The 25,479-nt window shown below is 45.9% G+C and overlaps 1 protein-coding gene across 3 annotated transcripts in view; it reads left to right on the top strand.

Annotated features, from left to right (window-relative positions):
- The window catches only part of prex2 (phosphatidylinositol-3,4,5-trisphosphate-dependent Rac exchange factor 2), a 675,068-nt gene that overhangs the window by 626,136 nt on the left and 23,453 nt on the right, over positions 1 to 25,479 (top strand). For all 3 annotated transcript variants that reach the window (XM_078540383.1, XM_078540384.1, XM_078540381.1), the window contains exon 38: positions 8,092 to 8,194. In XM_078540383.1, coding sequence (XP_078396509.1) covers positions 8,092 to 8,194 — 103 coding nt within the window. The remainder of the gene's footprint in view (positions 1 to 8,091; positions 8,195 to 25,479) is intronic.

Here is a 25,479-nt window from a genome sequence, read left to right as displayed (position 1 = left end):
TGAACGAACATTGCTAGCTATTTATTACAACTAGGGTGGAATCATTTGTGCCTGCTGGCTTTGGGCGTGTTTGTTGACTTGAGCAGACAATATGGTGAAAAGGCCAAAAATTGGTTTCACAACGTTGAGAAACCAGTTTGCAATTGTCTGATCTGCCCGCCAATGGCGGGCCGCATTTCCCACCATCGAACTTCGGGAACCTCATTGAAATACACCTGCATATCATTATAAGGCCAGCCTGCAGGTATCACCCCCCCACCCAAACTGGATCGTCCGCCCATGCCGACATGTTTCACAACAGCATACAAAAAGACGTGCACTTGGTGGGCTGCGCTTTGAGGGGTACTCCGTGGTGAGTACACAGTGATGTTGCTGAGCGCTTGCCTGGGTCGCTTGTTGGAATTCAAGGTTGAGGCACATGAAGGGGGGGGCGGCAAAGGCTGCCCTGCTATTGAGGTGTGTTGTTGGGGGATGCAGGGTCTATAGACGCCGCCTTTCATCCCTGCAGATGACTGAGAATCAGTGTCACCGAAGACTGTGCATGTCTAGGGAACTGGTCAGTCACATCTGCCAGCTGGTGCAGGATTTGGTGCACAGGGACATGGAGGGCATCCATTGCCCGTGGCCTTGAAAGTGACCACGGCACTCAGTTTCTACACCAGTGGCTCCTTTCAGGGTTCCACAGGTGACCTCTGTGGGAAATAACAAGCCTCCACCCACAAATGGATCATTGAGGTCACGGATGCCATCTTCTCAAGGGCACACAACTTTGTGCATTTTGCCTGGGACCAGGAGAGCCAGGATGCAAGAGCGATGGATTTGCCCAGATCTCGGGTTTCCCACAGGTGCAGGGTGCCATTGACTGTACTCACGTGGCACTCAGATCTCCGTCAGAACACACAGTCAATTGCAAGGGCTTCCATTCGCTGAATATGCAGCTGGTGTGCGACACACAAACGCATCCTGCAGGTTTGTGCACAGTTTCCAGGGATTGTCCATAATTCCTACATTCTCAATTGGTCACAGATCCCTGACATCTTCCAGGGTCCACAAAAGCTGCAGGGATGGCTCCTTGGGAACAAGAGTTACATGGCTGATGACACCTGTGTGGCAGCCTGACTGCAGCAGAGTGAAGGTATAACGAGCCTCATGCTGCAACTTGGTGGAGCAGACCAGCGGGATGCTAAAAATGAACTAGTGGTGCCCTGCAATATAGTCCACAGAGGATGTCACGCATCGTGTGCTGCGTCCTTAACAACCTGGCTGCAGCAGAGAGAGGAACTGGCTGAGGAGGAGGACACCAACAGGGATGAGGGCGAGGAGGTCCTACGAAGGCAACAATGATGGGGATGAGATCCCTCACACTGCCAGATGAGGCAGGCGTGCTCAGGAGGCCCTCATAGCTGCTAGATTTGTGGAGGATGATGACAACATGCAGTGAAGTGACCCCATCGATCCCCTCATTGCATCTTTTTTAAAATTCATTCATTGGATGTGGGCATCGCTGGCCAAGCTATATGGTCTTGTTCAGAGACTGGCTCTGGAGTCACATGTAGGCCAAACCAGGTAAGGAAGGTTTCCCTCCCTAAAGGACATTTGTGAACCAGATGGGTTTTTACAACTATCATGGTCATCATTTTATTGAATTCAAATTCCATCATCTGCTATGGCAGGATTTGAACCCAGGTCCCCAGAGATTTACACTGGGTCTCTGGATTACTAGTCCAGCGACAATACCACTACACCATCACCTCCCCTATGAATGTTTGACTCCAGTCTGGCTCATGGCAATGCACAAACCCTCTGTGATAATGCTCCTGTCATGGAGACACAGTATAGGCCCTTATAGTCGCTCGAATGCAGGAGGATAATGACGACATGCAGCGAGGACACTCCATAGGCCTTCACATTGCCTCTGAGAATGTCTGACTCCTGTCTGGCCAAGGGCAGCTCACTTGTGCTCTGTGATTTCATATCATAGAGACACAGCCATGAAACTTTAAAAGCACCTGATTCTTTGTCTGCCTTCAGCACCTGAGCCCTTCAGGAGCACAGCGTCACTGGTCACAGATGCTGAAGAGATGAGGGCCGACCCCACCTTAAAGGTGATGAGAGCAGACAGAGAGAATGACGGAACTCTGTGATGCCTGCCCACAAAATTATCGTAGCAATGACAAGCATCGTCGAGGTGCAGGCAACAGGAATGTGTCCAGTGATTGTGAAGCTGGACCATCATTTTGGCCTGAAGGCTGCACAAAGCACAGGGAAGAGGCCCTGGTCTGAGACACCTGCCTTTATCTTGTGCAGAAAGGTTTCACATCTGAGTGACATGAACACTGCTCATCAGAACAAGGAGCCATAGGCAGGGAGACATTCTTGGGAGTTTATTGATAATAGTGAATAATATGTACAAGTGATTAATGCCCAGGCTGTGCAGCTGTGGCTCAGTTCATAGCACCCTCGCCTTTGAATCAGAAGGTTGTGGGTTCATGTCCCACTCCCGGAAAGAGTTACATCTTCTTAATTAGGGTGTGATAGGCTGCACTCCCTTTTTAGTTATTTAAAAAACCTTCTGTTGCTGTTTTGTTTGCACTTCAGTCCCACGCTCCTGATCTACGGACACCCGGTGTGGAAGGGGGTCGGGAAGGAGGAGGCCCTCCTTGTGAACCTGTTCCTGGGCCTGGCTAGGTTGGCCATTAACAAGTCCAGGCAGCGGGCGATCGAGGGGGGAGTCCCGCCCGATTGTTTGTCCCTCTTCCGCGGCTACGTTCGCGGCCGGGTGTCCCTGGAGAGGGAGCACGCGGTGTCTGCCGGCACCATCGAGGCCTTCCATGCCCGGTGGGCGCCACGGGGACTGGAGTGGTTTGTTGACCCCTTTAATCACATTTTGGTTTAATGTTTGTAGGTTTCCTTTAAACTTTGTCCTTGGTTTTACAGCTGACCTGAATTAGGGGCTGTGCTTGATTTATCCCTTGTTATTGTTAATTTAGTTTATTGTTTTAACTCTACAAGAGTTACATCTTCTTAATTAGGGTGTGATAGGCTGCACTCCCTTTTTAGTTATTTAAAAAAACCTTCTGTTACTGTTTTGTTTGCACTTCAGTCCCACGCTCCTGATCTACGGACACCCGGTGCGGAAGGGGGTCGTGAAGGAGGAGGACATCCTCGTGAACCTGCTACTGGGCCTGGCCAGGTTGGCCATTAACAGGTCCAGGCAGCGGGCGATCGAGGGGGGAGTCCCACCCAATTGTTTGTCCCTCTTCCGCGGCTACGTTCGCGGCCGGATGTCCCTGGAGAGGGAGCACGCGGTGTCTGCCGGCACCATCGAGGCCTTCCGTGCCCGGTGGGCACCGCGGGGACTGGGGTGGTTTGTTGACCCCTTTAATCACATTTTGGTTTGATGTTTGTAAGGTTCCTTTAAAGTTTTTCCTTGATTTTACAGCTGACCTGACTTAGGGGCTGTGCTTGATTTATCCCTTATTTTGTTAATTTAGTTTATTGTTTTAACTCTGAAAGAGTTACATCTTCTTAATTTTCCTAACCCTACTGCGACATCTTGGTGCTCCCTGGATATCCACAGCAGTGGTCGAGGTAGCCTACTGACTGCGATGTCCTGTCTGTGATGACCTTGGCGGGTGTCCTCTGGACGGTCAAGACCTGGAGGGCCCCGGCTTGCTTTCGGGGTCCTGCTGTGTGGCAGTGGCAACCTCCTCGGCCTGTGGGGCTGGAGCTGCAGAGGTTACAGGAAGAGGGGATTCAGATGGGCCAAACACACCCAGAGTCACCTGGATGGATGGGCCCAGAGTGTGCACCTGCTGATCTTCCTTCCAATGGGCATCCAAGGGTCCATGGTTAACTCCTTGAGGAGAAGGGGTAGCTGGAGTGAGATTGAGCTGCCCTGCACAACTCTTGCGTACACACTGTTGGAAACCAACTGGTGCAGGAGTAACGTCCTGGACCAAGGTCTCCATGATGGCCACCATCTTACCAGTGTTGAGCCCAGTGCATTGTCATGCTGGTACTATTGCCTCAGCCTGAAGGCAGATGGACTACTCCATCATGCCTTGAAATCTGAGGAGTGCAGCGGACATCCATTTCTGATGTTCCCAAGCTTTGCTTTGCAGCTGCAACAACTGTGACATGACCGAGTCCAGACTCAAAAATTTCTGGTCCGCAGCAGTCCTCTGAGTGCCGGACACCTGGGAAGTCCCTGCTGTCACCTGCTGTCGGTCAGACAGTGCGATCTGCACACCAGATTGAGATCCTGAGGCTACTGTAAAGCTAGGTCTCACCGAGATGTGTGTCTCTGCGCTGGCGGGGGCTGTGGGTGAGCGCTGTGATGGGAATTCAAGGAGCATGCCTCCAGATTCCTCTTCAGAGGTTTCTTCGGGGCTTGATTGGAGGCCCTGGGTCGTGGACTCTTGGCTGTTTCCCAGATGTGCCTGCGGAAGCAAGGGGAGATAATTAGTGCATGGCAGTGGCTTGTGAAAGAGGACACATCACACACAGCATGGTCATCTGATGAATGTGGCACTGCTGGATCCTCACTTGGTAGAGCACCGCCGACCTCACCGTCAACATTGGAATGGTCCAGATCCTCTCCGTCCAGCTGGATGGCTTTGTTTTCAAAAGTCCGTAAGGACCTTGGTATCAGGCGTTCCTCCTCCGAGCTGTGACTTTCCCTCTTGTTGTGTGCCAGCTTGTCCTGCATGAATAGAGATGGAGAGAGTGTAAACAGGATGCCTGCCAGGCCAGATGATAAATATGCCTGACATGTGTGGGTGGTGAGTGGTCCCATGGATGGGATGAGGACAATGAAGCTGTTTGTGAGAGAGCAACTCGTGATGTCCCTTGAAAGGCAGTGTGTCAGGGCCTTGTGGATGAGTGATGGGTTTGTGAGTGTGTGAGTTGAGAGTGATGAGAAGAGTGACTTAGCCTGGTGGAATGGAGGAGGTCATTCATCCTCTTGTGGCACTGGGTGGCTGTCCTCTAATGAAGAGTATTGGTGCTGACTACCACTGCCACTACCTCCCAAGCCGGATTAGTGAGGTTGCTACCCATCCTGCGGCCAGAGTAGGGTTAGAGGACATCGCGGCCAGCCCCCACTGCATCCAAAAGGCGGGACACGTCATTAAATTTGATGGCTGCAGTCTTTTGGCCTTTCAGGGCCATGCCTTCTTTGCAGCAGTCATGGGCTAGAAGCACCGAGAGGTGTGCACACGGCTGGACTTTAAATATGGCACTTGGCATGCTGAAGTGGCGAGGTGATGGCTTGGCGGGTGAATGAGAGCCCGCCCGCCATGGAAACGGCGTGTTTCCCGGGAATGCATAATTAATGCAGCGGGTTTGGGACAATACAATGTGAAAAGCTGCCATTGCGACCGGCGGGTTAAATGACGTTTTATCCTCCCGCTGCTGCACTTAGTGCAAATCTGGGACGATTCCACCCGTACATTTTCTTGGGATTTTGCACTGACTTGTGTTATTAGAAATCCAGCGTGATGCCCTCTACAGGGAATTTGGGTTGTGTGTGTACAGGGCAAGCAACTGTGTAGCTCTTTAACCAATCAGATTGAAGAATCTTCACTGAAACATGCAAGCTGCAAATTTCAGCTCCTTTGTGCCCAGTTTTTTTAGCATGTTGAGTGCTATTTTGGCCTCAAAATGGCATCCGCAGGTGTAAGCCGTGCTGGATGTCATTTTGGTGAGTGCATTAGCAAGTTTGCAGGGAACATCCATTGTATGCAGAGCAGCAATGAGTCTTTTCCCCTGCCAATCCCTCTACCCCCAGTGGCTAGTCTGTTCCCCTCCTCCATCCCCAGCAGTGTGTCTCTTCCATCCAATCCCCATAGGCGAGTCTCTTCCTCCCCCAAAAAACTCCTGAGCACACTCACCGCTGCCAGTCATTGCTGTTCCTTCAATCATATACTGTTTCTCATTGTGAGTGTCTCAGCAGCAAACTTGGGAGAGAAATGGCCTGTCATTGGTGGAGCAGCTCCTTGCAGATTCTTTTACTCCACTTACCCACCTTACTGGCTTTTTGACAGTGGCTCTGCGAGCCAGGATAGAGAGGTATGGGGGCGCTGCCTCTGTGCCATGGGTGGGGGTTGGAAAAGCCTGCTCTAGATTATGTGTGATGTTAGTATATGCGCTGGGAGCTGTGAAACTGACAGTAAGTGATGGTATTTCTTCTTCATCTTCTTCATCGCTCTTTCCTGCCCTTATATCTCTTGCTCTTCCACCACTGCCAGGCTAATTTGCAGTTCTTGAGTATCTGGAAGGAAAAAGGTGCAAGGGGGAGGGGAAACCGAGAGGTGCATGATTACACCATATGTAGCTTGTGAATCAGAAGAGATTGTGGGGTGATGGGGAATTGGGATGTGATGGTATGAGGATATTGTCATCTTTGATGGTTTCAGCTCTGCTCCTGGCCACAGACTGAACAATGACAGCTCCAATGCTGGTGCCTACCTTCTCTTCCATTGGGATAAGGACATACAGCCATTCTTGTCCCCCTCTGATTAGCTCCTGCTACCTCCAGTTATGTTCCAACTTGCAAGTGTGAATTAAGTATGTCAGAGAATGTGATGCAATCTGTTTGGGTAATGTGGCTGACAAAGTTGAATACTTGGCAGTGTCCATGAGATGTGGGTGTGAGGCTTGCAGCAGTGCTAAATATGTGAGGATGAAGTGAAGCTATGAATGCTAGAAGTGAGAATGATTATTGGAAGGTGAGTGATGGGGGTGTGGTGCATTGTGCAGTGTGTGAGGCAGGTGGTGCAGTTTGTGAAAGATTGAATTTAAAGATGCATTCACTGATCTTAACCACTTGTGTAAGGTCTTTGGACTTTTTCTGACACTGCATCCAGTCATTGAGTCATCCAGAAATGTGCCGTGCTTACCAGGTCTGGTCTACATGTGATTCCAGATCTACAGCAATGTGGTTGACTCTTAAATGCTCTCTGAACAAGAGCAAATCGGGATGAGAAATAAATGTTGGCCCAGCCAGTGACATCCACATCCCACGAATGAATATAAATCCATTCACTTAACAGCACTTTTAGCACTGACTGCATGCAGCATTCATGCACATTAGCCAGCAGCTCAAAGTTAGTGTGCTCCTTGCTTCAAAAACAATAGGCATGGGTTAATTGTGCACTGCAATTCCTACAGACATTTTTGGGGACTATCAAATTTTGCCCCTGTAGATTCTGAAATAGAAATTAGAACAATTAATTGAATGCCAAATCATAAGCATAAACTAAGTAGAAGGAAAGGAAGATGGGATTCAGATAGAGAAATAAAAGAGACCGTAAGAAACAGTTTAAAACAAATTCTATTTAAAAGTTTTAGTTTTTTTCTTAATCTCCAATATTAATTGAAATTTGATGGAATGAGACTCCACATTTAAAATGGTTAATTTTCAGTGCCAGAGAGATTGTTTCACACTAATCAAGATTCTGTCGTGTTGTAAAAAAAGATACTTATATTTGAAGACAAACCATACTTGTTAATATGTGTATTTTGTGGTTAAGTACCTAACTTCAAATCCTTCATGTATTTGAATGCTGATGCTCTGGGTGAGATACTGTTATAATTCAGCTTCTGAAGGAGCAGGGTATCTGAAACAGCTACTTGCCGCTTTCTGCATATAACTGCGCATGAGCAGTCGCTCGACGTTGCTGTCCGATTTACCTTAAATAATGTTGATTGCTGAAGCCTTCTTTGTTATTTCTATGACAAAATACGGACCATAGTCTTCATTTATCAGACTGTCTGACAAGTGTGTGGCTGCTAAGTACAGTGGACATTCAGGTCAGTTGTTTAGAAATCCTAATAAGCGGTTGATACCCTTTCAGATGAAGATGGACATATACTGGACAAATACTGTAATTTCAGCAGAGCAGCCAAAAAAATTATTTTAAAACTGGGTAAACTTCAAATTGCTTAATATATTTTTAAAACTGCAATGTAGCCTTTGTGAAGGACTATATTTTGTTGACACCATAAACAATTTCCTAATTCCCATTGTCTAAAAAATGTATACAACCCCGCAGGAATATCCTTTGATTTAATATCTTTCTCTTCCAGATGTACACTAAGCGTCACTCTAGAACAGGCAATTGTTCTTGCAAGACGTCATGGGCTACCTCCACGCTACATAATGCAAGCTACCGATATGATGAGGAAGCAGGTAGACCAATGGAAAATTATATGCTTTTCAAGATGCACCATTTTTTATTTATAATATAGTATGTAGTATTTGCTGATCCCTCATACCTTGTGACAAAATATATTGGTCATCATAACAAACTTGAAAACTCTGATTTGTTCCTCTTTGAGTGAGTTCTAACTAAAGCAGCAGACTTATCAACTGAGGCATTCATGGAGCTTGATTCAGTTCTTTTGAGCAAGAAGCCTTTTATCATACAGTTCGACACTGCCAAGCTGCACGTGTAAAAATGAGCTATGAAGTTTTCAAATTGTTGTATGAAGTTGGCTAAAACAATGCATATTTGTTATCCGTGAGATTAGTGCAGATGATCACACCATAATGCTGGGGTGGGTTTTTTAAAAAATATTATGATATAAATAGCCATTTGGTAGTACATTTTGTCACAGCCTATCATCTTGCACTCATGAGGACAATCACAAGAATACCAATGCCATGGGAAGCAACAACTTTATACTGTATGAGAAGAGAGTACTGATTGGTTGTCAAGTGGACACTGATTGGTAGGGGAGTTGTCAAGGAGAATGCACCAGTTAATGGTGACTGACAGTTAACTGCTCAGCATTATTTGAAATTTAAACCAAGCCGCTTGACTCTGATTGGTCAAGGTATTGCCCTGAGGAATGAACCAGCGAATGGCTATCACTTATTTTGTTTAGCTGAAACAGGCGCAATGTGTGTACATGTTCTTTCTGTCTGCAAAGAACAGGACCCTGTGTGTTAATATATGAAGCTTCCAGTGCACACAAATGTGTCACACTGCGAGCCCAACTGACAATCTTAAATTGGTTGTCAGCATAATTCTTAGCACACTGAGGATTATTTAGCAAATGTCCAATCACGGAATCACATCTAATGTTAGACACTTTGTTTTGAATTTTGCAAACACGGACAGGTTGGGTACGATCTGTACCTTGCCCGTTGTGAGCAGCAGAAGGGACATGCTGTTTGACATGATCCATCAGCTTGATGCTGAAATAGAGCACATCAAAGACTTCCTGCAGGATAATGGCCACCCTTATCAGATCATTTCGCGCTGTATATCACGCAAGCTCATGAATGGGCCTAAGGTGGTTACTTTTGGCCCTGAAAAGTGCCCAATCTACCTCAGATTACCCTGTAAGGGCAAGGTATCTCAGAAATTTGCGCAACATGCGAAGCCAGCTGTTTCACACTGCTACTATACAGTAGCAACATGAGTGGTGTTCGCCACTAATGGGATTCTGCCGTCAAACCAAAATGACGTTCTTCCTATCACACAAATGAGTAATGTGGTAAATGAATTTCAGTGCCAATGTGATGCTAGGTCTGTAGGCTGTACATCCCAAAGACAAAGATAAACTCAAAAACAAAGAATCTCACGAAGCTCTAGCCATCTCCATGGCAATGTGACACACAAGACCTGTTCCCAGGTAGAAATGCAAATTAACTATCTTTTAATTCCAAAGCTTTCCTAAATTCTGGGAAACCACATTAATAACTTATCTCTTTTACTGGAATAACTGCAGACATCATGGCCAGAATTTTTACCTTGATGGGTGGGCGGGCCCCACCAGCTCGGCGGGGGGCGGGCGGACAGCCGAACTCTGCCACCGAAACGGGGCCCGCCGCCATTTTGAGTGGGTGGGCCAATTAAGGCCCGCCCAGCGGCCTGCCCGACAGGAAGCACTATGTGCTTCCTGTGTGGGGGGTGGAGGGATTCCCTATCTGTCAAAGTGCGCTCTTTCGCGCATGCGCACAATAGAGCACACATCTCCCTGAGACTAAGTGCTATCTCAGGGGGATTACTGACAGTATAAAAATCTTTAAAAATAGAAAAATATTAAAATTATTAACATGTCCCCCTCATGTGACAATGTCACATGAGATGGGACATGTTAATAAGAAGCACATAAACTTTATTGAAGTTTTTAAAAATGGACATGAAACCTCATCCCGCCAGTGGATGAGGTTTCATGTATTATCAGAAGCCCGCTGGGGCTCCTGGCCTGCCCGCCAGCCTTAAACTTGGATGAGCAGGGTCTTTAATTATCTTAATGATCCTATCAATGGCTTTAATTGGCCATTGACAAGTCAGCGGGAGTACAGCTGATTTCGCTGTCCGCCCGCCTTCCTCAATATTTAAATGGACCGGGATGATGTCGGGGGTTCCTCCCGACGTCATCTCGCGTAATTTTCCCGTCGGCAAGCGGGCCCCGCCCCCAAATCGCCGATGGGAAAATTCTGCCCGATGTCTCCTGTTCTTTAGCTAAGTAAGACCATCTGCTATTTTATGACTTACACTAACTCTGACTTTATCCAGTAAATAGAAGTTATCTTTTGATTATAAGTATCTTTAGATCTGTGTAGTTTGCCAGCCCCTAGATACTTACCAGGGTTTTTTTTTCCCCACTGAACTTACATTTAAAATTTAATTTCTAAAACTAAACAACTATACCTCTAAAACATATGAATTATGACATTAGGCAGAAGGAACAAGTTGCACAGGATAACCAAGTTCAAAGCATTAGACTTAAAAATACAACTGAAAAAAAGAAATATGATTGTCAGTGCAACATTTTTGTTGCGCCATCAAATGAGCATGAGAGGTGGAAGGAGAAAGAGGACCACAGAGTGGAGGTTGATGGAGGTGTTTTCCAGGTCCACTATAACCATTGCTCTCAATGCATTCACAAACTTTCTTGCATCACCACTTGTTTGTGGCTCTTTTTCTCATTTTTTCTTCCTGTAAGTATATTTTTCTCTCTGTCTCCTCTCTCTCCCGTATTTCTCTCAATCTATGGCCAGAATTTTCCAGCAACGCCCCCCCCCCCCCCCCCCCCCCGCCCCCTCCATGGTGGGCTCCCCCGTGGCAGGGCAGGCGAGCCATTGAAATCTCCATTCACAGCAGCAGAACTGGAAGATCCTGCCACCGTGAGGGGCTGGAAAATTCTGGCCTATATGCCTCTCTCTGTGCCTCCCTCATTCTTTCTGGTTGTTTTTTTTTTGCCATGTCTCACAAACTCGGTTAGATAATGAACAGGGCAAGTGATTTTCTTAATGCTCAGATCCACTCAGAACTTAATACTGTAAAGTCCTCCCAAGACTTTTTATGGAAATTTCCAGCAAGTTTCAGTAAGTGCACTAAATATAGAAATTCATGAGACGCGTCACCCAGTGACAAATTACTAAGCTTAATAATTAATTATTTCATACTCATAGCCAACTCTAAGAAAATGAGTTCTTCTGTAATTACATTATAGGTAATTTAGAATTTGTGTGCTTGGCCTGGCCTGCCAGAAAAACAGAAAGAAATTTGGGTGCTCCCAATGGGTGAGGCACTGCCCAGAAACACTGGGTTATATTCTCATAATATAACCCAAATTTAATCAGGTAGTACCAAATTATTTCATATATGCACCTCATTTTCAGATAAAATCTTATTATAATTTACAAACAACTTAACAAATTATGCCAAATAAATGAATCGCAAAGCTATTTCCACTCACTGCAACAGATATTTGACAGGTTAGTAAATGTTACGACTTTTAGCGTTAAACCAGCTTCACACTTCATTCATTTTGTTGGAAGACTTATTTCTCTTCATCGTTTGCCATGCCGTGTTTGCTTTGTATGGGTGTGTCTTAAACTCCCGCGCATCTTTGCAACACAGCCCTTATCGCCTGTTCGATACCTTGCACCCAGTTATAAGGTAAAGAAAACATGCATTTGCAAGACAAAAAATGGAGGCTGACTACTACTGCATGTATAGCAGGGCATAGCTGAAAGCAGGGGGGTGGTGGTCAACTTATACGCCAAGTATATGCAAAAACACGGTGGGGAGGATTTTCCCTCGTCAGGCGGGCTCGGTGGGGGCGGTCAGGAAGCCGACCGCCGCCCACGATCAGGATTGGACCGCGATTTCACACTGGCGGGCTAGTTGAGGCCCACCCAGTGTGAAACGCGCACGGCAGTGCTCAGTGCTGCCAGAGTGCGGTGGGGGGGGAAGGAGGGTGAGAGCGCAAGTTCACAAATGTGCAACGGTGCATGCTGGAAAAGCTCCCTGAGGCACAGAGCTGCCTCAGGGAGATGAAGAGTTTAAAACATTAAAAATAAAGGTTTTAAGAATGATATAAAACATGTCCCCTCATGTGACTTTGTCACATGAGCAGGGACGTGTTATTGATGAAACGTTAAAATTTTCATTTTATTTTTATTTACTGGTGGAAACCTCATCCTACCCATGGATGTGGTTTCCTAAAAATTGCAAAGGCCGCTTGGCCTTTTCACCTGCCCGCTAACCATAAGGTTGGACAGGCAGCGAAAAGATTTTTTCAATTATAACTTTAATGGCCTTAATGGGCCTTTTAATTGCTGGTGGGCGCACTGCCAACTCTGGTGCATGCCCGCCAACCGAAATATCACGCGTTATATTCTGGCCGATATTTGGGGCCATAAAAATGGGGCTGCATTATGCACTGGGGTGATTTATATGCTGCTGTGAATGGTTATGGACAACCTTGTGTTGAGTAGGCACTGGTAAAATATTGATAGACTTAAACCAATCATTCAGTTTGGTGTAAAGAATATTAGTTTTTGGTAAGGCTGTAACACCAAAACCAAATGCTAAAATCTGGATAGCTGTTCTGATATTGTGTGCTTACATCCTCACCAAAATTAGCAGTTCTGGCAAAAGTAGCAGAGAGAGAAATGGCTACCCTAACCATGGATGTTTGACCGATTGATGTGGCTAGAGGTTCTATCATTTTGGTGTGGATGTGATCCATAGCATCTTCATGCAAACAATTCTGAATTTGTAACAGTGTAACATTGACAATAGTATACCCTAGAATTATCATCAATGACCAAATAAATTATTTTATTAATGTATATCAGTGAAATGACATGCAAGTCAACAATGGTCAAATGAGAACCAAATTACAAAACAACAGTGGACAAGACTCATTTAACAGTTGACAGTACAAACAGAAAAGCTGATGATTCTAATCAAACCAGATTGTCGCACCTCTGACCTGTGAAAAATGGTCTACAACTGTGTTATGAGTTGCATTTGGATTCTTGACTAGCTCCTTCATAGTTTTGCTAACAAACAGTTTATGCAAAGGTGGCATCATTCTCTTAATCTATCAATTTATCAACAACTTCTCATTACTCTTTGCAAAATCTATAAGCAAAGGAAACCAAATACCAGTAAAAAGAATAGGCAGAACTTTTTGCTTGGCACACGCCTGACATGCTCGAGTGTAAAATGGCGTGCAAAGTCGTCAGGTGGGCGTCCCGGTGTCATCACACATTCACACGATATTTCACTTGGCAGGCATGCGCAGGTTTGGGAGCCGCACCTGCCATTAATTAAGTGGCCAGTTAAGACCATTAAAAAGGCAATTGACACCGATTTTTTGTTGCCCGTGCGATTTCGCACTCGTCACACAGGCAAAATGGGCAGGTGGGCAGCCGACAATTTCAAAACCATCATCCACGGGCGGGATAAAAAGGGTCAGCAGCATTTCCAGTGTGAGTAGTGAGGAGTTTGGTAGATAGTTTGCTGCTGGTGAATTATTGGTATATGGCAGCTTCATCTCTGTTTGGGGCTTCATTGTTAGCATTCCTAGGCTTCATTTCAAGACTCCTTGGTGTGAGCATTCAGACCTTGTGGACCCTTCCAGGTATCAGACAGCCTTCTGTTACCCTGGTAATGGGGGTTGTGGTCTCCATTGGTGGCACCTCCTCCTCTGAGGAAGAAAGGGGTAGAAGTGAGAGGAGGCCAGGTGTCCCAATACAGCTTCCAGGAGAGCGACCTGTGGGAGGAGAGACGCAGGCACAGGGCCAACTGACAGTCCAAGGTGGAAGGGGCCACAGAAGACACCATTATGTGCTGCCAGGGTTTACAGGCGGCGATGTAGCTACCTCAATATGTCTGAGGTGCAATGCTGAAGGAGGATCTGCCTCTCAAGGGAGACCGTGACCTCCATCTGGCAGATGGCCTGAGATCACCTCCGACTGTGTGGGTGGACACCCCATGCCTTTGGCTCTGATGGTCACAGTGGCCCTCAACTCCTATGCCTCCTGCTCTTTCCAGGGGTCAGTGGGGGATCTGTGTGGAGTTTCCTAATCAGCTGTCCATAGTTGCGTCAAGCTGGAGACAGAAGCACTGTTCAGGTGGGCATTGACTTTCATTAATTTCTGTACGGACGAGGCCAACCAGGCTGAGTGAGTGCAGTGATTGCTGGGTTCTCCCGCTTCCAGGGTGCCATCGACTGCATCAAGGTGCCAGCAGGTCAGTCGGGTCCACTCCATGAACATGCATATAGTGTGTGACCATAGGATGCAGATTCTGCAAGTCTGTGCAAGGTACCCGGGCAGCTCCAATGATGCCTACATCCTGACGCTCTCCCAGGTGCTGAGGCTCTTCAGTGATCCAGCCCGACTGGATGGATGGCTGCTTGGTGACCAAGGGCTATCCCTTGAAAAGGTGGCTCATCTCCGCCACCCAAGGACAGAGGCAGAGCAGCGTTATAATAGGAGTCATGTCTCCACAAGGGCAGTGATAGAGAGGACCATAGGTCTTCTGAAGATTCACTCCTGTTGCCTGGACTGTTCAGGGGGAGCACTACAATACCCCCCAGAACGGGTGTCACTGATATTGGTTGCATGCTGCGCTCTCCACAGTCTGGCCCTGGCAAGGGGGGACCCACTGGAGGAAGAGGATGTTGACGCAGCTGCACAGGCCACAGATGAATCCAGTAGTGAGTCAGAAGAGAAGCATGGTGAGGAGAACGCTGAGGGCATGGAGGCAGACCTTGGTAACCTCCTGGGAGGCAGGGATGCCTTGATCCAATGCTCCTTCAGCTAGGCTGCCAAATAAGCGCTTCCACCTCATGCCAGGGCTGCCACCTCCAACCCAGATGCCTGAAATGACCCTTTCCTTTGACCTCAAAGTGCACTCAGTGCCTGTACAATAAAGCTTTGAGCCACCCACGTCCAGCATTACATACTGGTCTACCCTGCACCACATTAAATAAAAAAGGTGAAGCGTACTCAGGCCACTAGACAAAGAAAACTTATCTCATGTTGACAGTCAAACAAATTAACAGAACCTTCTCTAGTCTTCAACCCCAGACTGGTTAAATTAAACAAAAAATTGCACAATAGAAGATCACCCGTGACCTGTCCCTCTTGTGCTCATGGTGCCTTAAACTTACGTTTGCAAGTGCTACGTCTTGGTGCTCCCACCTCGCTGGCACTGGCATTGGAGACAACCTGCTGCTTCTGCCGTTCTGCTGGCCTTAATGACCTTGGCGGTCGTCCTCTGGCCAGTGGAGCCTGTGCTGGCCCCGCCTTGGAGGGAGTGGCCAGTTCCACAGCTGGCATCTCCCCTGTCTCTGCAGCCTCATCAGATGCCGCAGTCACTAGCAGAGGGGTGAAGGAGCTGCTGCCATCATCTAGACCGCCCTGAGAGGAGCCCGCAGAGATGACAGGCAGCTCATGCACCAACGTGAGGTTGCTCTGGACCTCCCGGCTCACCATTGATGGACGGGCACCTAGCTGAGATACTGGGTGCCTCATCCATCTCCCACACAGACACCTGAGGTCAGTGCCTGAAGTCAGTGCCTGTGTGAGGGCTTGCAGGACTGAGCATAACCCCAGGAACCCCTGATTCTGTTCCTGGAACTGCCTCTCCATGACAGTCGCCACTCTTTCGATGGAAGAGGCAGTGCGCTCGGCCATGAAGGTAAACGCAGTGCTAATGCTCTGCATGGACTCCTCTACAACAGAGACAATGGCACCCATATCCTCCTGGATCTCTGCCAGATGCTCCCGCACATCTTGCTGGACATCCAGCATCTACCGCCTAATGGACGAACCCAGAGGTTCATCATCTGCCTTTGACTGAGCATCGTCCTAGTCTCCAGTAGTCCTGTGACTGCTGATGCCCTGGACACTCTCTGCCTCCACCTGCACCTCAAGCGAGTGTGAAGTGCCTTCACCGCTGTGCACTGACATTCTAGCTAAAGATCTAGCGCCTGCCGAGGTGCTGGTATCTGTGCTGGTTGTCTGGTTCAGAGATCTGGTGTGACGGAGGTGCATCTGGAGCCTGGTCCTCAGGCATCAGGGGTGGGTCTTCGGGATCCTGCGATTGGGTGTGTGGTGGCAAACCTAAGGGAGAACAATGACGTCATTAGTTTAAGTCATTACACTGTCACTGTGCATACTAGGCACCCTGGTGAGACCATGGAGCTCTGCATCATGGTGCCATCGACTTTCAATGATCAATGCGGAATCCAGTTTTGAGGCTCCCACCAATGATAAGACTACACAAGAATGTTTGCACCATCTGAAATCTCAGTCTGTGAACTGCACTATTTGTCTGACACCCCAGCCTCTCCGCGGCCAGTTGACCAAGGTGTGTAGCACCTCTCCAGCTCAAGGGCATCCTGCTCAAATCTGGGTAGGAGTAGGAGGTTTGTGGTGCCTCCTCCTATGAGCTGTCTTCCTCTGAAAGGACAGAGGAGCATTGATTAGTCCACTCTCTACCTGCAGCGCCATTGCAGCCTGGCCAACCCCACCTGAGGAACACCTTGCAGGGTACATCCAAGTCGTGGCCCTCGAGCCACAAGGCACTCAGGCTAAGCAGCCAGGGCTCACCCCCTTGGTCAGCTCCGGTGTCATTGACAAGTGGCACTCAAGACTCTTTAACACCCCTGAGCTCCATGCAGGGGTGGCCAGCCCTTAACACTTGAACTCACTGATCCATGCCAACACAGTACTCACCCTTCCTGAGCGCAGCAGTTCATTAAACCTCTTGCGGCACTGGACCCAGGTGCACCACACCACATCATGGCTGCTGACCAGCACTGCCACCTCTTCCCAAACTCTTTTTTTAAAGGTGCGGAGGCCTCCTCCTTCCATCCCTGGGGACAAGAGTGCCCCTCTTGGCAGCCACCTCCTCCAGGAGGACCACATGGCACTTAACAGAAAAATGGGGGGCCGAGTGCCTGCCCGATCTGCCCTCCCGCCTGGCATCTGCAGCCGTGTTTTTATCCATAATTTTTTGTCTCCTGCTGACAACACCGAAGATGTCTTTATCGCTGGCAGCCTTCCAGGGCCTGACTGTGCCAGTTTTAAACCGTCTGCTGGGTAGCCATTGGATCCGACGAGCGACAGGCCCCCACCTGCCCCTTCCCGATCATTGGGGGGTTGCCGTTCACGCTCGGTGGGCCTTAATTAACCCGCCAGCGTGAAATCACGGTCAGGGGCCAATCGCAGGCAGCAGGTTGTTTCCCAGCCGCTCCTGGGCCTGCCGACCACACCCACCCGCTGACCTCAAAATTCTGGTCAATGTTTATTTTTACATCAAACAGTGGACGTAGTTTAAATTAAGATTAAGAAAGATCTCTTCATTGCACTCTGATTTCATTGTGTGTACTCAAAGTGAGCCTAGAAGGCCAAGAAAATACATATATTTATTACAATGCAGACATGAAAATGTAATGATTCTGCATAGAAGTGGAATAGACCCATCAGTTTTTCAATTTAGTCAAAAATTATTAATGACTTAATGGTATATTTACAGCTATTACAAAGAGCTCTGAGCTACAGATAATTAATTATGTCCTTAGACGCATTGATTACATTTCCCCTGAGTCTTTTGTAAATAATCCTTTGGAAAATGTATTACAGTGCAGTGCCATCATACATTATATTTAATGACGAATCCCTTTTCATTACTTAATATTAACCAATGGCAAAATATAGAGTGATTCTAGGTATGGGTTACAGAACTCTAAATTGCTGGAGGACAAGAAGAAGTCAACTTGTGTAATGAATATATTTTAAAATTCATTTTCTAACTCAAATTAATTTACAATGTCTAGGAAATGAAAAATTTGGAAACTTTTGATGAAAAAGTAATAGAGCCATGAATATTTCAATTACTGCTCTCATGATTACACATTCAGTATATTACCTTAAATAGCATATTTAATTTGCAAACTTGTGAAAAACCAGGTTAAAACAGAAATATTTCACTGTGACAATCTTATAATAAGAAGATAAATGAGCCATTGCTATTGAATTCGATGTAAATGTTAATCAGCAACTTTCTAATAATTCCATATTTCAAGAAGAACTGAATCAAAGAACATGTTGTAAAATATTATCCATAAATTTTTTTGCTATAAAAGTGCAAACATGTTGAGATTATAAAAAAGAAACTTCTTGCAAACTTCTTGAAGCTGGCTGTCATTTTTCCTCCTAATAATTTAGCCCTTTACATCCTTACAGTTAATTCTTATGTAGGGCAAGTTGACCTGTTCCCTTTTTGCAAAATCATATTGATTTAAAAATTCTGTGACCATTGAAAACCGTGAAAGTTGTTCATAAGAACATAAGAACACAAGAAATATGAGTAGGAGTAGACCATATGGCCCATCGAGTCTCCTCTGCTATTCAAATGATCATGGCTGATCTTGGGCTTGAACTCCACTTTCCCACCAATCCCCATATCCCTGGTTTCCTGGACCAAAAATCTGTCTCTGCCGGCCTTACATATATTCAACAATGGAACATCCACAACCCTCTGGTGTAGAGAATTCCAAAGATTCATAATAACCCTTTGAATGAAGTAATTGCTCATCTCAGGCCTAAATGATCCGCCCTTATTCCGAGGCTACGCCGCCGTGTTTTTGACTCCCCAACCAGCAGAAACAATCTCTCAGTGTCTACCCTATCAAGCCCCTTCAGAATCTTGTATGTCTCAATGAGATTGCCTTTCATTCTTCTAAACTCATACGAACATATGATAAGGAACAGGAGTAGGCCACTTGGCCCCTCGAGCCTGCTCTGCCATTCAATAAGATCATGGCTGATCTAATTTTAACCTCAACTCCACGTCCCTGCCTACCCTCAATAACCTTTCACCGCCTTGCTTATCAAGAATCTATCTACCTCTGCCTTAGGGATATTCAAAGAACCTGCCTCAACCGCCTTTTGAGGAAGAGAGTTCCAAAGTCTCACAACCCTCTGAGAGAAAAAGTGTTTCCTTATCTCTGCGTTAAATTGGCGACCCCTTATTTTTAAACAGTGCCCCCTAGTCCTAGCTTCTCCCACAAGAGGAAACATCCTTTCCACATCCACCCTGTCAAGTCCCCGCATGACGTTATATGTTTCAATCTTGTTGCCTCTTACTCTTCTAGCCTGTCCAGCCTTTCCTCATAAGACAACCCACCCATTCCAGGTATTAATCTAGTAAACCCTCTCTGAACTGCTTCCAAAGCATTTACACCCTTCCTTAAATAAGGGGACCAACACTAAACACAATACTCCAGATGTGGCCTCACCAATGCCCTGTGTAACTGAAGCAGAACCTCCCTACCCTTGTTTATTGCAAGGGGAATTGAATATGAAAACATTTCATTAGCTTTCCTAATTACTTGTTGTACCTGCATACTAGCCTTCTGCGATCCATGCACTCAGACATACTCTGCATCTCAGAGCTCTGCAATCTCTCACCATTTAGATAATAAGCTTCTATTTTATTTGTCCTGCCAAAGTGGACAACCTCACATTTTTCCATGTTACAATCCATTTTCCAGATCTTTGCACACTCACTTAACTCATCTATCTCCCTCTGTAGTGTCCTTATGTCCACTTCCTACCTATTTTCCTACTTATCTTTGTGTCATCAGTAAATTTAGCAACATTACCTTTGGTCCCTTCATCCAAATCATTCATATAAATTCTAAAAAGTTGAGGCACCAGCACTGATCCCTGCGGTACACCAGTCATCACATCTGTCGTGATAATAGTTGGTTGTGGTAGTGGACTCCAGTATTAGTTATTATACGGTACGCTGTACTAGATATGGGGTCACCTGACCTGGTGTTTGAAGGTCAGACAGCACATGTTGGAGCCTGTCTTGGTAGAATTCAGTTACTGCAAATGAGTGTTTATGTTAGGAAAATGTGTTATCACTAAAAAGTTAGCTCAGCTACAATATCGACAGCCTGTGTGCATCATTGAAACAAAAAACAAGACATGGGCCGGAATTATCACGTCGGTGTGCAGGGGCGGGCCCGGCACGCCGACGCGTAAAATGATGCGTGGTGACGTCAGGCGTGTGTCCCGACGTCACCGCGCGGCATTCAGATCTTTCGCTTGGCAGGTGCGCACCGGAGGCAGCGTCGTGCCCGCCGAATTGTCGAAGGCCTGCTAAGGCCAATAAAAGACCAATTAACGTAATTATCAACACTGCCCATCCAACCTTAAGGTTGGCGGGCAGGCGAAGAACCCAAACGGCCTTCGCATTTTCCAGGAAACCTCATCCACGGAAGGGATGAGGTTCTTGAAGGTTTTATTAAATAGATAAATAAATAAATGTTTCACGTTTCATAAACATGTTCCAGCTCATATGACACTGTCACATGAGGGGACATGTCGAAATAATTTTTATCTTTCTTTATTTAAAACATTCCACATGAACTTAATCTCCCTGAGGCAGCTCTGTGCCTCAGGGAGAGCAGGCCCCGACTCTCCCTCCATCCCCCGTCCGCACAGATAGCGCTGAGCACTACTGGCTGTGCGTCCATAAAATGGCAGTGCACAGCCGATTGCGGGCGGCGATTGGCTCCGCACCCGCCCACGGCCACTCCTGACTGGCCAGCCCGACAGGCAGAAAATTCTGCCCATAGTGTCAAAAGTAAAGTAAATGCAACAATGGAGGTTCTGAAACCCCAACAGAACTCAGTTTGGAGGGCAACCTTGCCAAAAACTGGAGGAGGTTCTGGCAGTGATTCAAGCTGTACCTCACAATGACGGACAGTGATAAAAAAGACCTCAAGTACAGTCTTCCATCTTTCTTCTCATGGCAGGGGAAGAAGCCCTTAAAGTCTATAACACATTTACGTTTGAAAGTGATGAGAAACAAAATGACTTGAAAGGAATGATGGAAAAATTCGAAGTCTACTGCGTCCCTAAGAAAAACATCACATATGAAACATTCTGATTATTTACGTGCATGCAAGGCAGTGGCAACATTAGTCAGTTGGTAACTGAGCTGAGAAAATGAGCTAAATTGTGTGAATTTGGAGAGCTTGAGGAATCACTCATCCAAGATAGAATAATTTGCAGAATCACAAATGACACTCTGAGAGAACGGCTTTTGAGAGAATTTGATCTCACGCTGGAGAAAGCAATAAATATCTGCAAAGCGGCAGAGACAACGAAATGCCAAATTAAAGGGATGACAGAAGGTGATAAGTCACATACAGTCAAGCATTTAGATGCAGTTAAACAGAAACAGCCCCGGGAAAGAACAAATAGACAGTCTGAATGTAAAAAGAACAAAACTGCTATTAAAATATTTAAATGCAGCCGATGCAGAACAGAGCATTTACCACATAGTTGTCCAGGCTATGGAAAGCTGTGCAAGAAGTGTGATAAACTAAATCATTTCACTAAGATGTGTAAATCGAAGAAAGTGCACATGATTACAGACGCTGAAAGTGAACTTTTCAATGGTGCAGCAACAACAAATTCCAAAGAAGACGAATGGAAGGTTGATTTAAAAATTGCCAACATGATGGCGAATTTCAAGCTTGACACAGGTGCACAAGCAAATGTCATTCTCATAAGCCCGTATTGTAAGATAAGCAAAGAAAAACAGCTAACTAAAACAAAAGTGAAGCGGTCTACTTATACAGGTGAAAAAAATTGCAGTAGAAGGCAAGTGCACACTTAAAGTGAACTACAAAAAACAGTGCCAAGCACTTCCATTTGTAGTGGTGAAAACTGATGCAAAACCCATTCTTGGAATCAAAGCTTCTGAATATCTGAAGCTAATCAGGAGAATAATGATTGTCACCACTGATGACATCCTGAGCGAGTAAAAAGATGCATTCCAGGGGATTGGTTGCCTCAAAGGAGAACACACCATCAAAAGTGATGAAACTGTGACACCCAAAATACACCCACCCAGGAAATTACCAGCAATGCTGAGAGATCGACTGAAAGCGGAGCTGGATAGAATGGAGAAACTTCACATCAGGAAAACAGAAGAACCGACAAAGTGGGTTAATCCAATTGTAATTGTAGAAAAATCAGATGGGAACCTGCGAGTCTGTTTGGATCCCAGAGACCTAAACCAAGCAGTACAATGAGAACATTACCAGCTGTCCACAGTAGAAGAAATCATGCGTAAGCTAGCTGATGCTAAATACTATTCAGTCTTGGATGCAACTTCAGGCTTCTGGAAGGTCAAGCTGAATAAATGCAGCTCCTATCTCTGTACCTTCAACACACCATACGGGTGATACAGGTTTTTACGCTTACCTTTTGGCATAAATTCAGCCCCGGAGGTGTTCAACCGAACAGTGAAGCAGCTGTTTGAAGGGTTAATGGGCGTGGAAGCCTATATCGACAATGTGCTCATCTAGGGAGCCTCACGAGAAGAACGCGACCACAGACTGAGGCAAGTGCTGGCCAGAGCTAGAGAAAGGAACCTCAAGTTGAAGAAGGAAAAGTGCAAAATAGGTCTTCATGAAATCAAGTACTTGGCACATGTGGTAAAAGTGAGGGACTGAAGCCAGACACAAGTAAAATTGAAGCAGTCATGAACATGCCACCCCCAGAATGTAAAAAAGACTTGGAGAGGTTTTTGGGAATGGTGACCTATCTGGGGGAATCCATTCCAAACATGTCAGACCTGACAGCACCTCTCAGAGAACTTCTACAAAATGATGTGGAATGGCACTGGGAACAAAGTCACCAAGAAGCTTTGACCAGTCTGAAGAGAACACTGACCCAGGCACCAGTGTTAAAGTATAATGATGTCAATCAACCAGTCAAGATCTCAGGGGACTCTTCAAAGACCAGCCTGGAAGCTGTCCTCTTGCAGAATGAGGCACCAGTGGCATATGCTTCAAAGGCAATGACCAAGCGGTATGCCCAAATAGAAAAAGAAACACTAGCAATTGTGTTTGGCCTAGAACGTTCCCACCAGTTTGTCAATGACAAAGACGCAGAGGTAGAATCTGATCATAAGCCTCTGGAAGCTATACTTAAAAAGCCCCTGAACTGTGCACCAGCAAGAACGCAAATATTACTAATGCGTCTGCAGAAATACCAGGTCAGAGTTAAATACAAACCAGACAAGGAAATGTGCATCGCAGACATGTGTATACCTACCCATCACGGAGGAAGAGGATAAGAAAACAGAAGCACAGGTTCATATGCTCACAAAGAACATACCTGTGGCTGTAACCAAACTGGATGAGATTAGGGAAGCAACCAACAACGACACCACCCTGAGAAAACTGCAGCAGATTGTGCAAACTGGCTGACCCACACATCAGAGTGGAGCCCCTCCTGCTGTACAAGAGTACTGCAACTTTCATAAGAAACTTCATGTAGCAGAAGGAATACTTTTCAAGGGAGAAAAGATCATAATTCCTGCAACACTAAGGAAGGAAATGCTGCAGCGCATACATGAAAGTCACCTCGACATAAAATAATGCAGGAGAAGAGCTCGAGTTGTAATGTATTGGCCTGGAATGGGAGCACAAATCATGGAAATGGTGAATGTATGTGCAGTGTGCCAAAAATACAGTAAATCGCAATAAAAAGAAACACTTCAACCACACAGTGTTCCAGAGAGGCCCTGGCAGAAAATTGCAGTGGACTTGTTCAGATTTGACAACAGTGAGTACCTACTAACAGTAGATTATTATTCAAAGTTTTTTTGAGTCTGTGCTGCTGAGAAATGATAGTAAGAGCATCACTGTAATAAATTATTTAAAATCAGTTTTTTCTCACCATGGCATACCTGAAGTGCTCATATCAGACAACGGTACACAATTCTCAGGCATTGAGTTTCGCAAATTTGCACAGGATTGGGAGTTTTGCCACACTATGTCAAGTCCCAAATATACACAATCCGAAGGAATGGTGGAACTTGCTTTGCAAACCTTAAAACACCTGTCAAAGAAGGCAAAGGTGGACAGAAGAGACTCCTATCTGGCTCTGCTGGATTTCAGGAATACTCCTTTAGAAGGTATTGGATCATCTCCAGCATAGCTCCTGATGGGGAGAAGACTAAGAGCTAAGCTACCAATTGTGTCACAACTGTTATTTCCACAGCCAGTGGGCTACAGTCTGCAAGACCTGCTCAAACTGAGACAGCAGAAGCAGAAACAGTGCAGTAAAAAAGCATATCTTTTTATTTCTGTTGGACTTTGGATTAAAATTACAATGCAGTTTGAAAGACATGTCTACTGGAACAGTGTGAGGGATATATACAATATTGCTGTCCTGGAACAGAGTGTGCCATGAACGACAGGATGATGCTGAGGAGGAGTCCGGTCTAACGGGGAACTGTCTGGCAACAACATTTTAATTGGCTCCGAACCAGATACCCAGAGTTTGTGTGAGAGCAGTGCAGCAGAAAAGCTCCTTGCCTGAAAAGAGAAAAGACTTAAAACCTCTTTCTCCTATGTGTTAAGATTCCAATAATTCTACAATAATAGCAGGCTGTTTTTTTCCCTCATATCTCTATAACCTGCTCTCTCTCTGAAAAACCCCTGTCAAGAGTAAAAGAGGAAAATCACCATTAGATACATTGAAAAGCAAGTATTCAACCAGTGAACTAAGGACCGAAAGTGCTGGGAAGACCGCCTCGTTTCATCAACAAAGAACTGAAAGGAATTTGGAAGACATCAATCAAAATCAACCCATCGAGTCCTGTACTCCGGAATTGGTGCTATTGAACTGTTTTATCCCACCTTTAAAATCCATGTTTTTGTGTGCCTTATGTGTCTCGTGTGTGCATGTACAGAGATTTAAGAAGGTTATAGAGTTAGAAATTAGCAGTTCATATTTTTTTCATTTGCCACTGGTTAAAGGCAATTTGTTCAATAAACAGTTATTTATTTATTAAGTTTACAAACCTGGTGCTCATATTCAATTAACCTAAATTAAACAATTAGGTGGTTTGATCAAACTTTTCATATTTGTCGCGGCTCGGGAACAGTGAGGCTTGATATTGCAGTGCACTATTCCCAGTGAGTCACAACAGCACTTTGATCAAGGCACCCAACCTCTGCCTGATCTGAACATGGGAGAGGCAGTGAGGATTCAGCATGAAGGGATCTGGAATCCTGCTGTTGTCACAGGAATTACAGGAGAACCAAGGTCTTACATAGTGCAGACTCCAAAGGGACAACAGTACAGGAGAAACCGGAAATTCTTATTTA

The sequence above is a fragment of the Cetorhinus maximus genome, chromosome 4, assembly GCF_964194155.1.
Source record: "Cetorhinus maximus chromosome 4, sCetMax3.hap1.1, whole genome shotgun sequence".
In the NCBI taxonomy this organism is placed as follows: Eukaryota; Metazoa; Chordata; class Chondrichthyes; order Lamniformes; family Cetorhinidae; genus Cetorhinus; species Cetorhinus maximus.
Note: the sequence above shows the minus strand (reverse complement) of the source record. Positions and strands in the feature narration are given on the sequence as shown.